The sequence below is a fragment of the Didymella exigua genome, assembly GCF_010094145.1.
Source record: "Didymella exigua CBS 183.55 unplaced genomic scaffold M421scaffold_16, whole genome shotgun sequence".
NCBI lineage: Eukaryota > Fungi > Ascomycota > Dothideomycetes > Pleosporales > Didymellaceae > Didymella > Didymella exigua.
In genome coordinates, this window is record NW_022984790.1 from 461,089 (window position 1) to 477,084 (window position 15,996).

At 53.3% G+C, this 15,996-nt stretch overlaps 7 protein-coding genes across 7 annotated transcripts; 2 read left to right on the plus strand and 5 right to left on the minus strand.

Annotated features, from left to right (window-relative positions):
- Positions 1-661: 661 nt before the first annotated feature.
- On the minus strand, positions 662-2,314 carry M421DRAFT_173272 (uncharacterized protein). Its single transcript, XM_033587799.1, has 3 exons — positions 1,843-2,314; positions 1,455-1,792; positions 662-1,390 (listed from the first exon to the last, which is right to left on the minus strand). Exons 1-3 carry the CDS (start codon positions 2,124-2,126, stop codon positions 753-755), a joined length of 1,260 nt encoding a protein of 419 aa, XP_033447942.1. The 5' UTR covers positions 2,127-2,314; the 3' UTR covers positions 662-752.
- A 610-nt stretch (positions 2,315-2,924) lies between these two features.
- M421DRAFT_101635 (LexA/Signal peptidase) lies at positions 2,925-3,580 on the minus strand (the record flags this gene model as incomplete). The annotated part of the gene is made up of 2 exons (XM_033586664.1): positions 2,925-3,478; positions 3,544-3,580. The coding sequence occupies 2 exons, from the start codon at positions 3,578-3,580 to the stop codon at positions 2,925-2,927; spliced, it is 591 nt and encodes a 196-aa protein (XP_033447943.1).
- A 200-nt stretch (positions 3,581-3,780) lies between these two features.
- On the plus strand, positions 3,781-5,494 carry M421DRAFT_421533 (Clavaminate synthase-like protein). The gene is made up of 3 exons (XM_033592863.1): positions 3,781-3,855; positions 3,908-3,960; positions 4,062-5,494. The coding sequence occupies exons 1-3, from the start codon at positions 3,800-3,802 to the stop codon at positions 5,066-5,068; spliced, it is 1,116 nt and encodes a 371-aa protein (XP_033447944.1). The 5' UTR covers positions 3,781-3,799; the 3' UTR covers positions 5,069-5,494.
- Positions 4,755-8,254, minus strand: M421DRAFT_421534 (DNA ligase 4). Its single transcript, XM_033592864.1, has one exon. The coding sequence runs from the start codon at positions 8,162-8,164 to the stop codon at positions 5,189-5,191; it is 2,976 nt and encodes a 991-aa protein (XP_033447945.1). The 5' UTR covers positions 8,165-8,254; the 3' UTR covers positions 4,755-5,188.
- Positions 8,255-8,379: 125 nt separating this feature from the next.
- Positions 8,380-10,855, plus strand: M421DRAFT_421536 (uncharacterized protein). Its single transcript, XM_033592865.1, has one exon. The coding sequence runs from the start codon at positions 8,522-8,524 to the stop codon at positions 10,664-10,666; it is 2,145 nt and encodes a 714-aa protein (XP_033447946.1). The 5' UTR covers positions 8,380-8,521; the 3' UTR covers positions 10,667-10,855.
- A 1,243-nt stretch (positions 10,856-12,098) lies between these two features.
- Positions 12,099-13,609, minus strand: M421DRAFT_5961 (uncharacterized protein; the record flags this gene model as incomplete). The annotated part of the gene is made up of 2 exons (XM_033595696.1): positions 12,099-12,764; positions 12,917-13,609. The coding sequence occupies 2 exons, from the start codon at positions 13,607-13,609 to the stop codon at positions 12,099-12,101; spliced, it is 1,359 nt and encodes a 452-aa protein (XP_033447947.1).
- Positions 13,610-13,687: 78 nt separating this feature from the next.
- M421DRAFT_393262 (carbohydrate-binding module family 35 protein) lies at positions 13,688-15,514 on the minus strand. The gene is made up of 2 exons (XM_033590044.1): positions 14,977-15,514; positions 13,688-14,924 (listed from the first exon to the last, which is right to left on the minus strand). The coding sequence occupies exons 1-2, from the start codon at positions 15,431-15,433 to the stop codon at positions 13,729-13,731; spliced, it is 1,653 nt and encodes a 550-aa protein (XP_033447948.1). The 5' UTR covers positions 15,434-15,514; the 3' UTR covers positions 13,688-13,728.
- Between the last annotated feature and the right edge of the window lie 482 nt (positions 15,515-15,996).

Consider the following 15,996-nt stretch of genomic DNA (forward strand, 5'->3'; position numbering starts at 1 on the left):
CCATCGCGAACATTCCGCCGTCCCGCCTCTACAACTTCATATGCTCCATGATCACGATCTGGCTCGAATCCAATCGAGGACTTGCAGATGAATCATCTCGCGATCAGAGGGCAGAGACGCAAAACCTTGCAACCCCGTTCGGATTAGACAGGGCAGTCTTTATTCTGCGAGCAATATGAAATATATGGAGAAGGTCCGAGAAAGTCTCCCGATTCGCATGATTCAATTAGCACCTTGGGCGATCTGTATGCGTAGATTCCCACAACCACGTTCATGCATTGTTAGGATCCAACGGATCCGCGGTTGCAAATATCAGCCCGGATTGCGCGAAATCTGAAAGCCAGCTATTTTCTAACATAACGGCACACTTCAGGGAGATGGATCAGAGCACCGAGGATTTCGGGACAGGCCATATTGTCGGGATGGAGTGAGAAACTTGCAGTGTAACTTGGCTTGAGTGATAAGTGTGTGGAAGTCAAAAAAAGCGTGGACAAAGTTCTCAAACTGCGGCCCTCAAATCTTCTTGGTTGGATAGCAACGATCAAGTCCGCGACGATAACTCGTTGTTGGCTGTAGGGGTCTTGAAGAAGTCATAGGCAGTGGGGAAAAGACTCGCTGCGTAGCACTTAGCTTTCTAGTGCATTTGGCTCGTTAGTAGTGTGTTGAGCATGAGAAGCAACTGTGTCTGTTTTCCCCATTAAAGGTCAAGCTTTTTCATATGATCAGTTCTGTTCTCCTGGCTTATTCTGTACCTATACCTGTGTCATCCTAACATCATCAAGCCACAGCCTCGCTTGCGACCCTCCCCTCCCACACTGAATACTAAGTCTCAACTCACACTCAGCGCCAGTCGTCATGCCAGCCGCTACCCTCCCCGTATCCTCCGCATAGCTAGTACCAGGCTGAAAACCGAAAAGACTTGCACCATTGTAGTTGACCGTGACATCGCAGTTCCCATATATGGCCTGTTTACTCCAGACAGATACGTTGTACGCTTGGCCAGGCAGGACGGTGACGGTCTGAGACATCTCCATGAGCCAGTAGTTGTTAGCTGATTCTCCCTGTGCTTGGAAGCTGCGTTCGCCGTTGTAAGCGTTAGTATTCGATTGACCTGTGACTGTACCGGATGCTAGGGCGAAGCCGGTGAAGGACCAGGGGGTGTAACTATTGGCCTCGAAGTCGCCGTTGATGATTACTTGCGTTGGGACTGGTGTGGATACAGATGTCGGTGCTGGAGTGGAACTAGTCGTGGTGCCTACTGAAGTAGGTGTAGATGCAAAAGACGTGCTGCTGGATGTGACACTAGAAGCACTAGACGATGCTATAGCTGAGGATGAGGTTGAAGGTGTAGCCGATGGTGAAGGCACGACACGAGAATCAATCGCAACCGCTGGCAAGTATTAGTACAGACGTTCAGAACAATGCCTTGTAATTTCCAAGGATTCCGAGCTTACCATTAGTATTCTCACTTACGCCTGCACCATGATTCTTATTTTTAAGATAACACATTCCAGCACCTTTGCCATCACCAAAGCTTGCGGCAACACACAGATCGCTATCTGCACAAGCTTGCGCGCACGTTGGCAGACTTTCTACCCACATGCTGGTGAAGTCGCCTCCGTAGTAATCCGTCCCGCAAGAAAGAGCGTACACTTGTGAGTTGACCCCACGGATGGTGCATCCATCATTGTCAGGACACGTAAACGCAATTGGACAGGCTGATGGAGTGGCTGGAGGGCTTGGAGTGGGAGCAGGTTCGCGAGAAACCACTACTACACCAACAACTCCTTCACTGAGCGTACCATTAGTCTGAGCTCCGTCGAACAAGTGTGAACGACTTACTCCACTTCAGCGGCGTTCAGCACACTCTTCATGTAGCAGTCCCGACCCCTGTAGCTGGCTCCATCACATTTATCTGTTGCTGCGCAAGCTCTCATACATCCTACAAGCGTCGAAGCCTGTACCAGCTGCAAGTCTCCCCCATAGTAGTCACTCGCACAATTGACTTGCAGAGAGACGCCACTCGAAAGGTATGTGCAGCTGTTATCTTGCGGACATGTAAGTGTTGTAGGGCATGTTGGTGCTGTCGCCCGTAAGGCAAGTGTTGCAGTTTCAAAGGGAGCCATCGGTATGCCAATCCAGCAGTCTATGTGGATAACTCGTCTGGAAGAAGCTGGTGCGAAGGATATACGGATTCGAATGGAGTACAGATCATTAAAATACAAAAAGACGGCAGCCTACATGTCGCTAGGGTAGGGAGTGCCAAGCTTAAAGGAGCAAAAGAGGAAGGTGGTTCTGTCGTTAGGCCTGTCTCGATGGTTCCGGGGGGATCTGATGCTGCATGAGTATGAAGCAAATTCCGTACCTGGCCTCGTCTTGACTGATTGCCGCTGGGATAGACTCGGAATTCAATAGAACGCCTACCATTGTGTATGATGCAGGTCATTTATGCGAAGTAACTGTTTGCCACTTTAGTCGCACTCGGGCGTCAAGGGTTAAAGAGATGTATCGCGCATGGTCTGTGTCTTGCGAGCCGTGTTGTCCAGATCTGTTCCGCAGGGACCCAAGTCTAGAAACCAATCAGACACTAGTCGATCAAGCCACAGCTTGGCACTCAAGGCTCACCATCTATCGAATCACTCGCGAGAGGATATTGACGTAGTCAAGACCAGAAATACTGATTCAGACGTTGTTGTTGGATGCAGCAGAATCCGGCGTCGATGACTGCAAGGTAGACGTTGAGCTGGTCGGAGCCATACAAACACGCCAGTACGAATGCACAGGTGGTGCGTCTGCGAGACATTCTCAGCAAGACAGAGCGAATCCATTTCTTAAATGCGTAAATGCTGGGGTATCTTCAAGCTTTTGCAAGAACTCACATACAGCCGGACCCACCTTGGCAGCCGTTCACATTTGGGATGCTCTCAAGAGCCGTTCACCCACTGTCTTTCCGTCCCTTGATAATCCACGACATCTCTGTCATGCCCAAGCCACCTCGCACTCTCCCAAGGACTTATCACTGCCAGCACCTTTGCCTTGACCAGCCCCAACGGTAGCGGCCCAAACAATCTTGAATCCCTACTCCATTCCAGGTTATCACCCGCAATCCAACAATGTCCCTCCGGCACCTGGACAACCTTCTCCTTAACATTTGCCCAATCACCGTCTTCCCCATTCTTCTCCAAATCCCCATCTTCCCTTGCGGCGCTCATCACGCTGACGAAATCGCCCGGCATACCAATAACACGCTTACAGCCCCGCTGATGCGGAAACAGCGGATGTGTATACGTTATCACGTCGCCGACTTTGATGTTGCGGCCGCGCCGGTGCAGGCCCGAGTAGAGGATCCACGGACGCTTGTTGAACGAGTGTGGGATCGTGGGGACCATGCTGACGCCGCTGGTGTGTCCGATCCAACCGACGTGCGTGCTGAAGATGTGAAAGATGAAGGCACCCTTGAGGAAGGTCTTGCTGACCCCTGGATTGAGTTAGGGCGGGCTGGACTGGGAGGTTGCGGGTCATGACAGGATCGCGGAGACGTACACCAGAGATCGCGTCGGTTGACGCCGAGGAACGACATGTCGAAGACTGTCGCGTGAATTGTGCTACCGTATGAGCATGATTCTGCTGTGTTGAACCCACGGCGCCGAAGATGAGCTGTTGCTGTGCTATTCAGCGACGATGGTGCGTCGAGCTTCACAAGTTCGAATCTAAAGTCCGGCGCTAGGAATTCTTATTTCCATTTCTATGCTTCGTCGAACACGTTCAATTCACAGGCCACCACTTTGCACCAATCGCGATGCTCGTCCAGGATGAAGTCATGGGGTTGCGGGACCCAGAGCAAGCTTCCACAAGGTGATATTATCCTTGTGCGACTTCATTCGCACAAATACTAACACGTGAAAAGGACTGCACCAACCGGACTCGAAGCGGGCGCCACCTTGAATGATGCTGTAAGAGGTGCTTCCATCTCCTAATATCTTTCATAGTTATTTCGTTCATGAATGTTCGAATTTGTCGCCAGTCATTCCCTGCGTTCCGTCTTTTCTAAGTCTCTCCAGATCTCATAACGACCTACCACGACCTCAACACCACCAAGCCCGACATCCTACGTGAAGAACCATCACCCCTCGAATTCATGCGCTATGTCGCCCGCAATCGACCGTTTGTCATCAAGAACGGCGCTACAGGCTGGAAAGCCCGCCAAAAATGGAACGCAAGTTATCTCAAGGAAGTCATGCAGGGCCAGACCGTCAACGTCTCGCTCACGCCCCACGGTAACGCCGACTCCGTCATCTCCCTCCCCTCGAGTGGAAGCATCTTCGTAAAGCCCTACGAGCGCAGTGAAGACTTCTCTTCCGTACTGGACGCCATTGTCGCGCAAACACATTCCCCCTCCCCCTCCCCCAAGGAAGGACCCAGGCAGCCAATACGTTACGCGCAAACCCAAAACGACAATCTGCGTGACGAATACACATCGCTCTTCGCGGATGTCCCGGCCAGCATACCATTCGCCCGCGTCGCGCTCGGCCAAGGTCCCGACGCGGTGAACTTCTGGCTCGGCAGCGCCGCCTCCGTGACCGCGCTGCACAAGGACAACTACGAGAATATCTATGTCCAGATCCTCGGGCGCAAGCACTTCGTCCTGCTCCCACCCGTGGATGCGCCATGTGTGAACGAGAGGAGTGTGCTTGCCGGTACTTACGCGCCGAGGCGCCGTGATCACGCCGCGGAGGGAGCGGAGGATGCGGAGACGGAGAAGCTGGTCATTCAGATCGATGAGCCGGCGACGTATGTCCCGTTCGCGACGTGGGATCCTGATGTGCCCTCTGTCAACGCGACGCCGTATTCAAAGTACGCGCAGCCGATGCGCGTCGCGCTCGATGAGGGAGATATGTTGTATCTGCCTGCACTCTGGTATCACAAAGTGAGCCAAAGCTGTAATGACGAGGGGCTATGCTGTGCGGTGAATTACTGGTACGATCTCGATTTTGGGGGAGGGTTCTGGAGTACTGCAGGGTTTGTGAGGACGGTTGGGTTGTTAAGTGCACAGGACGGGGAGCATTAGGGGCGTAGCAGTACTCAAAACGGAGCGGGGTTTGGCATTATGTTCATTGACTATTGAGTTCGTCGTTACAATGTTGTGGGAAAGTGTAGCTCATGATACCTCGCGAGGTGTGTGAGAGATTTATCCCCACTGGAACCTCTCTTCGTCGACCATGGTACCTTCTGACCAGCACTTCTCCACCCAGCCGATACCCACTGCCCTCGCTATACCCATCGTCCCTGTCACTCCGTTACTGCTGGCCTTCTCATGGTCTGGAATAATGACATGCGTCACACCTCTAGCCGTTTCGTTCTGTACCAACCCACCCCCACCGAAACGAATATAGTTCGCGGCGATCTGGCTCTTCAGCTTCCAAGCCGGATCATCACTATCCTGCACCGCCACTTTTGCGTTGATGAACATGTAGCTTTTGAGCCTCGTGACTTCCTCGCCGTGACCTTGGAGTTGATTCAGGAAGCCCTGTTTATCGAAACTCTTCTTCTTCGGCTTCTGCATCCCCTCAAGTAATATCCTCATCTCCTCCAAGTCGCCAATATCCCTTGCATAAGAATCGCCATTACCATCGACATGACCCTCCACGACTTCTAAGTCGCCATCGTGCAGGAAGAACATGTGGCGGTTCGGCTCGAAAGGGAGAAGATATGGGAGCGCTGCATCGGCTTCGTGCTGCGCGATGCAGTCCGATATCCAGATTGGCTTGATGATATTTTTTGAGCTGCGCTTCTCGAGGGACGCAACTTTGATGAGCCGCTTATCGGCGATAATGACCAGGCTTCTGTCAGGCGAATCGCGCTGGACGAGTTTTCCACCGTTGGCTTCGATGAGGGCTTCGAGCTCTGCTTTGCTCTTCTTGAGGGGGTGAAGTTGGTCCGTCATAATATAGAAGGTCAGGCCTTCGAAGAGCTTTGACGCTGGGCCTGCATATGGTGTGGTGATGGTTTCGTTGCCGGCAATCATGAGAGGCTTCTTCGTGGTTCGAGGTTTCTTGCGGCGACCTTGTTCGATTTTGAATTCTTGCTGTTTCTCTTCGAGGGTTTGTTCGACATTATCTTGCAGCTCAATCCATTCGTGAATGGTCAGAGCTTGATCCCATCGCTTGTCTACGCGCAGACGCTTGAAGCGTGGGAAGCGGAGTGTGCGACCCATGCGGAACTTGTCGCTATTCTCCACACTAGCAGCCTTGCATTCCAGCACGACTGAGTCACTAGGTAGAATCCACTGATCGGGTCGCTCGTACTGTCGATTCTCTGCATGGCCGCCGAGCTCGATGGTCGGTGGTGGACGCTTGGGATTCCAGTCTTTCCATTTGCCTTCTGTACGGCCTCGGATGGCGGCATAGTCTTCACGACTGAATCCACCGCCGACTTTGAAGAACGAGAAACATTTCTCATATTCCGGGTCGTTCGGGTTGATATGTTGCTTGACGCGTAATCCGCAAAGGAAGGAAGAATGAGCACCACCTCGATGGCCTGAACCGTAGTAACCACCGATGACGACACAGTCAAGGGACTCACCATACTCGGACATGTACTCCGGCTTCACCTTCATCCAGTCGTTATTACGTGCGTTGAGACTGTACATGGACCGAGGGTTCTTTAGCACGAGGCCCTCCGAGGACTCAGCTACCACCTTTCGCAACGCTGGCTCGACTTTGGTGTGCGAGCGTGCATCGATGTAGGGATGGATCTCCAGACGACGATGGACATCTTTGACCGCACCCTCAAGCGCTCGACGGCGGTCTCGCAACATATAGGGCGTCAAGAGCTTGTCATTGAGGTAGACACAGTCGAACACGCGAAAGAGAGGACGCTGACCAGTCTTCTTGTCGGTCTTGTTTTCCTTCTCTGATATCGCTGCAGTCTTCAGTGTGCCAAAGCCAACAATGTGATCTGTCTCCATGTCCCAGGTGATCATTTCACCATCAAGGATGATGTTACGGATGTTCTTGCCGAACGCATTTGCGATAAACCGTGTCAAAGCACCAGCTTCTTCGCCCTCAAAGTGCTTTCCGTACAGGTAGGCGTAGTCTTTGGCTTTGCGCGACCAAAAGCCGAAGAGTCTGCCGCCTGGTGCTTCCGGATCCTCCATCATGTGTAGTTGCATGCGCTCTCCGTCAAGCTTCTCTTCGATCCAGAAGTTGTCATCGTCAGGGTTCTGCTGAAATCGTGATACAATCTTCTCGAATGAGCCGACCTTGTCCTGGAACTGCGCTAGCTGGGGTTGGAAGCACTGCATCACACTGAGACCTGTATCGTCACCTTCGAGTCGAACCATGGGATCGTATAGCTCCCAGCAGACTCGTCTGAGATTGGAGGAGATGTTGAAGAGCTGCTCCGCGTCAGGATGCCACATGTCGAGGAACGTCTTCTCGGTAGCACCGATCTTCATCTGTCGAAGGATAATGCGAATCAGCCACGTCATCTCTTCAGCGTTCATCCTTCTATAGAATCTGTTGAAGATCTTGACCTGCTCGTCCTCGGCGCCAACCTGCGACAGTTTGTCCAAAGCATTATTGACCTCGGCGACGCTCATGTCACTGTACTGGGTTCGCATTTGCCGTGTGGACAGGACCTCGTAACAGCGGCCCGCGAAGTCGCCAGCTGTTGATGATGAAGCCCGATAGAGTTGACCTGGCAGCTTCCAGTTGAGCATCTGCTTGGCATCTTCCGTGTCCTTGCTGATCTTCGTAAGTTTGATCAAGACTTTAGCGATAGCCTTCTCCTTGAGGCCGTACATTGCGCGATCGCGGTCCTTCTCAGGGATGATCAGACGCATGGCTGGATAAAAGTCGTGACCAACATTCTTGCGCCAGTCCTTGATGAAGCGCTCGATAATATTCCTCTTGGCTTCATGAGGTGAGAGATTCGAGTGACCTGAGGGTCCAGCTTTACGACGTGGCCCGACAGGATGCTTTCTCTTTTGCGTATCCATCAATGGGTCAAATAGCTCTGTGAACAATGTGTGGAACGGCGGCGTCTTGTGCACGTTCAAGGGTCGAGCTGGGTACTTCTCGTTGAGCTCATCTTCCTCATGAGCGTACATGAGGGTGCTCTCACGTGCTGCCTCAGCGTCGGGCATCGCAGTGTCGTCGCCCATGATTGATGCATCGAGAGGCAGGCGGCGAGGCGACCCGTTTATGATGTTGCGAGTTGAGCAGGCAACGGCGTTGGAAAGTAGGCAGGCGCGACTCGGCGTCGCGCTGTCACATGACCTTGAGCGCTACTTCCGGTTAGACTACTCTAAAACGGGTTCAACGGATACGAGGCCTGCGACCGGACGTTGGACGTGGGTAATTACAGTACTTATGTTGTCGTGATTGCATATGGTTCCACTTGGATTTGTTTCTTGTTCAGTCACTCGCTCAGCCTGATTCTTATTCTTTGCAAGCCCTCCCCGACACCCACACACGCTTCACCAACGCATGCATCATATGCTCAATTCGATGGGTGCCAAATGAGCAGCTCCGTCCGCAGCCGCAGCGCCGCGCCGCAGTCGACCAGCGATACGCAGCAACACAATGTCCGCGATGCGGCCCTGATTGGAGCCGCCTCAGCCTTCGCCAGACCACCCGTCAAGCCTCAGCATCTGCCCAACACGTACACCGGGAGCAGCAATGGAGCGCTCCTTGCTGCCACGAAAGTAGGAACAGGGCGGCCAAGCACTTCGGGTGGCACGGCTCCGCTGCAGAGAGATTACACCGGCGCCAGCTCGCGGGGTGTCAGCAGGCCGCAACCCTCGCCCAAGCACGTCGGCAGCTCGAGCTCGCTGGGCGTGCCGGACATGCACACCGACCGCGCACCATCACCGGCGGCATACACGGCTGCCACATTGGCGGCTGCGCGCCTCAGCCCTCTGCGGCCAGCCACCCAGGCCCGAGGACCAGCCATGATCAGTGAAATGGATGCGAACGAGCGCGATGTGCTGCCGCCGTCTGGGAGCGTGGGGAACGTGTTAGCGCGGCTGGAGCAGCAAAAGTCTAGCCAGCAGGCATCGCCGCGCCAGCAACCACGCAAGGAGAAGGATGGCTTTGGCCCACAGTCCGTTGCCAGTGCAGCGGCGAGCGCAGGACCGCGAGACAAGCCTACAGACGACACACCTATCCAGTCGACCAACTCCCTCGTCAGCATGTTCGAGCAGAACCGCCCCGTCACCCCCACACAACCTCCTGTCGCACCATCAGTCATTGTCCAAAACTCCCCACCCCCTGTCAAGTCGCCCAAGCCACGACGCAACTTCACACTACCTCCAGAACCCAAAGATGAAGCTCCATTAGCAAGGGAGAGGACGAACACGCCGCCGCCACCAAAGCCCAAGCCCGCGATTGAGATGCCACCACTACAGTTCATCGACGGCACTAGGGAATCGTCTCGCTCCTTCCTCCCGCCGACGCAGAATGCGCCGCTGAAGTCTCCGCCAATTAGGCAGAAGCCGATCCAGCTGGCAGCTCTTAACACGAAGGCCATCACTGGTCCCCAGGGCCGACCCAAGTCGCAAGACTCCAAGCGCTCGGCGACTTTCAACAGGCGGCTGTCGACGTCAATCGAGAGCAACGCACCATCGTCGCCCGCATCCTTCAAATCCGCGAAAGAGGAGCAAGAAGAGGACGAGAAGACCAAGCTCGCTATGCCTCCACCACTCGAAGAAGAAGAAGAGAAGGCAAAGCCCGCACTACCTCCACCGCGACGATCGAACACCCGTAAAGCCGAATCAGTCCCAACAGATGCAAAACTTCTAAAACCCTCTGTCCCGCCCCCGCGCCGACAAGGCAAGCCCGCTTCTCCTCTGCAACCCCCCGAACGGCTCTCCCCACCCCACCGCCCCTCCTCAGCCACTGGCTCCGTGTATCACAATCCCTACCAGCGCCAATCCGTAAAGGCTATAACCAAACACATGACTGGTGAATCGCTATCGAGTGCTATAATGGGCGCCGCATTAGCAACAAGCCGGACATCCTCCCCAAATCCCCCTCCCAGTAACACAATCGAACCACTCTTCCCACCGCGGGCGCAAAAACACCACCACCACCTCCCATTCCACCGCTCCCCGTCTCCGCAAAAAGCTTCTCCGCCAAAGACAACGAGCAAGCTGAGGACAACGATGCGCAAGGACCCCTCGCCGGCAAGTAGCTCAGACGACGAAAATGAATTCAAAGGCAAGGGCAACAGAATGCTGGGCCTGAAGGTCCGCAAACATCCCAACAAGCACCACGAGGGGACGCGCAAGCGGTGGCGCGACCAGATCACCGAGCGCGAGCGGAAGAGGTACGAAGGCGTGTGGGCCGCGAACAAGGGTGTTCTGCTACCCCTGCCGATCAAGGACAGGAGCGGCGTAGTGGACGACGAGGATCCGAGTCTCGATGTCTTGAACCTCGTGGTCAGGGAGATATGGATGCGGAGCCGGTTGCCGGACCATGTTCTGGAGGAAGTCTGGGCGCTTGTTGACGGCCGGGAGGTTGGGCGGTTGACGAGGGTCGAGTTCGTGGTTGGGTTGTGGCTTGTGGATCAGCGGCTTAAGGGGCGGAAGCTGCCGACCAGAGTCAGTGACAGTGTGTGGACGAGTGCGAGAGGGTTGGGAATCAAGGTCAAGGTGCGGACCTGAGCGGAGAGGCTAGTATGCATGCATTGCCGGTGTTCTGCTTTCGAGATACCCATGGTCAATTCAGCTATCTTCTAATATGCATTCTTCCCACTTCATTTGCGCTACGGAATCCGGTAAGACGGGAGTCCCCATTTTTTTGTTGCTTCTCTCCTGTATCTGCTGGTCAACGACGCCAGAACTCCAGTGTCCTTCGCGGCGAGCCGCGCCTCCCATGTCGACTCAGCGCGTAAAGCACGTCTCTTCTTCTGTCTGTATGCAACTCGCAATCATCGTGGTAATGGCCAAATTAAGCGCATGGGTGAACAAGCATTTCAGTTCCAAACAGGACCTCGTGAAGTAATTTTTGGATTAACCTCCGCTCTTACCCCTACTACGTCATTCTCTCATACCGACCTCGCTTGATACAAGCACATGTCTCTTCTTCCTTGTTGTTTGCTCCGAGAACCTCCGTTTGTCTCTACCGCACTATCAAAGCGCAATCAGCTAGCACAAGACAAGAGAGGCAAGGTAACCCTAAGCAACATATATGTACTTTCTAACCCTTCTGAGACGCTCGGCCTCGCCATCCTACTACAATGCCAGGCGCGTACTTGTTGGAGCAAGGGAGGCGCAAATATTCCTCACAATAAGCAGAAGCGATCACTATCGGTCCCTTATTATTCATAACTCGAATAAACCAGAGAACCCCACCCGATAAGATTGTACCTTCGTAGAATTCGGCTACCTACTAGTCATGAACAGTCTATTCACGATCTCCTCGGATGCTCCCGATGACTTCGCGATCTCGCACTCAACATCGAGCTAGTTCCTAAGCATGAAATGGTACTCCACGAATAGCTTGACTATCACTTCAGATCTGTCATTCAGCCCTTGCTCTTGAATGTTCCGCCACTCACTCGATCTGTGAGCCGCAAAGTCGCCCAGACGTTGGAAATGCGCTCGGCGTGACATGATGAGTTGGCGGTGCCCGTGCATTCTCATCGCGATTTCATAAGTCCCAAACAGTACTCGAGATACTTCCGAGGCCGTACGATCTTCCATAATGCTCAGTGCCTCTTCTGCCTTCGCTGTGAGGGGCTTTGTGAGGCCGCAGCTGTTGGCCGTAGCCACGCCCAGATCTCCCATTCTGGAGTCCTGGTATATGCGGAGTTGACGGTCGGCTTCGTCTGGGTCAAGATGTGTGATTGTAGTTTGGAAGTCAAGAAATCCTCTTCGAACATTTAGCTCGATCTGGAGCATAGCCATGTTGAGAGAGTAGAGAACGTCGCTTTCTGTGGTTTATGAATCGTCCTCCAAGTTTGCTGAATCGAAGACCACAAACAGTGCCAGCTTTTGTTTATTGGGTTTATTTAAGTCCAATGAAAGAACCATGTTCTAACAGCGAACGGCTGTTATTATCTAGAGACCCGACCTTCGTGGTCCAGTGATTAATCTACTGAAACTCCTCCGCATCATAAAACTCCTCTGTCGCATCATCAAGCTCACCCTGTACCCTCAACACCCCCTGCAGAGTTTTGATCTCCTCTTCCAATTTCTTACTCTCCTGAACATCTTTCTCTCGTGTCTTCTCAAGCTCCGTAATCGTTGACATTATCTTCCGTCTAGCCAGCAGTACAAAATCTTTCCTCTCGAATGCAGCCATCTTCGATATCTCTTCCCACTCTTTGCGCATATCCTGTTCAAAAGCGTATAGAGCGCGCTGTCCTGCGCAGTACGAGGCGCTGATTGCGTCGTGATTGTCGTACATGCACTGAGGGAATGATGTCTCATCGCCACGGATCGTGCTGAAGACGTCGTGAATTATGCTGTCCGCGAACACGTCTTTCGCTAGTCTCTGCTTCTCTGCAGCAATCTCGTCGATGGCATCGTTCAAGACAGTGCGGCACCAGGCTACCGTGGAGCAGATCTCGTCGATTACCGGCTGTTCGAATGCATCTTCGGCGGCCAGCTTGGTATGAAGATCGTCCAAATTCTTCTTGATATCTGTAGACAGCTTTTTATTGATCTTGGTAATTCCGAGTAGACACATCGCAGGTTGGTGAATGAATGGGGAGAAAGTGATGGGTTGACTATTTGAACTGAGGAAGAGCAAACGGCACTGGTCAGCCGCGTTAGTCATAATTTACAACGCAAACGCTGACTTTGGCGGTGAGATGAAGTTTCACTCGGTTCTGAACCGACCATTGCAGCCAAAATATTGGTCAGCAGTGAACTATTGTGGATGTGGCGTTACTCTGCTTCTTTGCCTACATATCTTCCATAGAACGCAGGATTCGTAGCTTCAACGTCTTTGTAGCCAGTCCCGTCCTTCCCGTAGCTATCTGCGTTAGTATTCTCACTGCGGAAACTCGCTTTCTTCGCTACCAGCTGGACGCCTTGCCGCTTGACCTCCAAGATGCCTCCATAATGTGCTCTTAACTCCTCTATGGCTTTCATTCTATCTTCAAAGCTGCTCTCCAAAGCGAGCCGCCAGCGCCTCTTCACCTCGACTTTCAGCTCTTCGAATAACCTAGCGATGATGCTTTGCAACTCAGCGAACTCCTTCAGTCGATCTAGCTCGTTTGCAGGTACGGGTGGCCCCATGTTTCTGGCCTGCGACATTTGCGCACATTCTTCGCTGTTAATCTGCATCTCGGTCCGGTCTGTTATGATGCGGACAAGCAGGTGAATGATGTAGTCGTCCTGGGCTTCATACTCTCCCTCTAGACTGAGGCCAGAGAGTGATTCGACGAATTGAGCTACGTTCATCGGAAAAGGCTTGGGACGAGGTCCGCTTGTATTCTGTACCATCGCATTCTTGAGGAACGAGATCGGCGTGAGAGGTGTGTTTATAGACGGAGGAAATGGATTCCAGTCCACTGGGAGGTGCTCGTATGTCCCACGAGCCGAGTGCATGTCTCTGAGACATTCGTTCACTTGCCATATCTCTTTGTTGCGTCTCATGGTATCAAATACACACGCTCTGGAACGTTGGAGAACAGAAACGTTGCAACAAGTGAAGAAGAGTCAAAGTTGAAATCAGGGGGGAATACTATTCAGTTTGCCTTTGCAGACGCTCTAGCTTAAGCCACAACACCCACTCTGTCAAAATCTGGCGCATACGCGTTTCCAACACCCTTAATAACGATAGTGTTCGTTCCTGTGGTGCTGAATCCAGACAACTCAACCGCATAGCTCTTCAACACATCCTTGTCCCAGTTGTACCCAGTCAACGGAAAGCTGACTGTCTTCGCCGTACCGCCATTCACACTGATCGACGCCAAACGTTCGTTGGTGCTGCCCCCAAATCCGACCTCGCCGTTGATGTAGTCAAAGCGCACGACCTGAGTAGCTTGGCTGGTGCGGATGTTGCTCAATGTGAGAGCGCCGTTCGAAGGGCCGCCCAGATTCCCTACTTTGTTGGTCGATGTGCAGCCCGAGCAGGTCTGGATGTTGGCGCCTGCAGCGAGCGAGCCGGTCGAGGCGGAGATGTAGGTGTAGTTTGTGGTGGTTGTGGTGCGCCTAATGTTGGACAGACGCAGGGCGAGGGAACCGTGGGCGTTGACCTGCTTGGAGAAGGAGCTACCGGTGGTAGTTGTGCCGGCCCACAGGTCCTTGATGGTCGCGGACGCGATGCCAAGGGAGGACAACTGGACTGTAAGCGTGCGGGCTGCGTTGCTGAGATCTACGACAAGGACAGCAATATCGCCATTGGCGAGATCGCCACTCCAGAGATCGCGGTCGGATGTCCAGCGCTGTTTGAGCGTGATGGGCTTGACGGCTGAGTCCTGGTTGATGGCAATTAGATCTTTGTTCTGCAGAACCTTGACGGTGTCGGCCGAAAGAGCAGTGATGTCGGTGGAGATCATAAGAGCAGACTTCAACATAGCCCACGACGCAAAGTGCGTAGCCTGCTCGTCGAAGGTCATGCCCGCGTTGCCCACTTCGAGCAAATCGGCATCAGCAATGTGACCAGGACCAACAACACCAGACGCAGTGACATGGACAGCCTGGTTATAGATGCGGTACACGTTGCTCCAGCCTTGAGCAATGTCGTCTGACAGACGGAAAGACGTCGAGATGCCCTTGGTCCAGTCCTTGGGTCCCTGAAGTCCACTGGACGAACTGTAGGGAACACCCCACTGGCAGATCATCATACCTGAAATGCCAACTCGCTGCAGTTCTGTCCACATCGTGCCGAAGCGAGTGGGAAAGTCGGTCCTTGCATCCTTGGGCGCATTCTGGCTGGAGTTGGGTCCGTCCGCATAGCAGTTGTCATCTGCATTTTGGTCAGTCACCCGACACTGCCTGGAGGATCACAAGCAACTCACACTTGACGTATTCTGTGTTTAAGCTCTTGAAGAACGCAGCATCCTGAGCCTCGTGCCCTAGCGAGCCCAGCACCGGACTGGGCGATTGCGGGTCGCACATCCTAACACCCGCATCCGAATACATCGTCCACTTCATGCCCTTGCTCCTCGCAAGGTCGCTCAGTGGCAACAAGCCACCCGGGAAAGCATTCGTGTCGATCTTGAGCGCACCACTTGTGGAATTGCGCTGACCATCGCGAGAAGCCCAGCCGCAGTCGATCTGGAAGTAATTGTAGCCTGCAGCAACAAAGCCGCGGTCTGCAAGCGCATTGATGGTCTTGGTAATGCCGTCTTGCGTAGGACTGCACGAGTCCTTGTTGTAAGAGTTCCAGCCGAGCACAGGCGTAGTCTGAAAAGACTGCGCCGCTGCAAGAGCCGCACCCGAGAGGGAGAGGAGAGCAAGATTCGGGCCGACCATTGTCAATGCTAGCTGAGGGTGTGTTCAAATTGATGCTCTGTCCTGGTTGCCTGAAGATGCAGACCATAGGTTTTTAAACTATTGCTTGCCGATCTATGACTACATTCGCTGCCATCAGGGCGACCCGGATCGTGGTCTAGCATGCCATGCTCGCAATGTCCCCGTAGTCACGAGCATGAATGTGGAGCGGGTCTGATGCTTTTTTTGGAGGAGCAAGCGCGGAGGATCTACATCCTGGATAGGACTTTGCGTCACTTTACGAGGCCATTAATGTAAGATTTCCTGCGCAGTCGTGTTTGCGTACCGATGCGGAAGGTCACACCGGCAGTCGTATTCGATGTGGCATAATGTTTCAATCATCACTTCAAAAGCATACAAGATGTATCCTGAGCAATTTTGAAAGGAGATTCTTCCGATGGAAAAATCGAAGCAGAAGTGAATGCTTGAAGAAAAGATAGTGCGATGGGAATAAAAGGATCAGCAGGCACCTGCTTGAAGAAGCTAGCGCGTGACTATAGACCAGGGCAATTATGGGGGACAAACTCCGGGGCCCCGCAAACCTC

Bases quoted from the DNA above. Each gene is read 5' to 3' on its own strand.
- M421DRAFT_421536 (XM_033592865.1), top strand. From the start codon at position 8,522: ATGAGCAGCTCCGTCCGCAGCCGCAGCGCCGCGCCGCAGTCGACCAGC.
- M421DRAFT_421534 (XM_033592864.1), bottom strand. From the start codon at position 8,164: ATGGGCGACGACACTGCGATGCCCGACGCTGAGGCAGCACGTGAGAGC.
- M421DRAFT_173272 (XM_033587799.1), bottom strand. From the start codon at position 2,126: ATGGCTCCCTTTGAAACTGCAACACTTGCCTTACGGGCGACAGCACCA. The intron at 1,793-1,842 runs GTAAGTCGTTCA...TGGTACGCTCAG, and splicing joins CTGAACGCCGCTGAAGTGGA to TGAAGGAGTTGTTGGTGTAG. The intron at 1,391-1,454 runs GTAAGCTCGGAA...AATACTTGCCAG, and splicing joins CGTAAGTGAGAATACTAATG to CGGTTGCGATTGATTCTCGT.
- M421DRAFT_393262 (XM_033590044.1), bottom strand. From the start codon at position 15,433: ATGGTCGGCCCGAATCTTGCTCTCCTCTCCCTCTCGGGTGCGGCTCTT. The intron at 14,925-14,976 runs GTGAGTTGCTTG...ACCAAAATGCAG, and splicing joins AAACACAGAATACGTCAAGT to ATGACAACTGCTATGCGGAC.
- M421DRAFT_421533 (XM_033592863.1), top strand. From the start codon at position 3,800: ATGCTCGTCCAGGATGAAGTCATGGGGTTGCGGGACCCAGAGCAAGCT. The intron at 3,856-3,907 runs GTGATATTATCC...ACACGTGAAAAG, and splicing joins CCAGAGCAAGCTTCCACAAG to GACTGCACCAACCGGACTCG. The intron at 3,961-4,061 runs GTGCTTCCATCT...AAGTCTCTCCAG, and splicing joins CTTGAATGATGCTGTAAGAG to ATCTCATAACGACCTACCAC.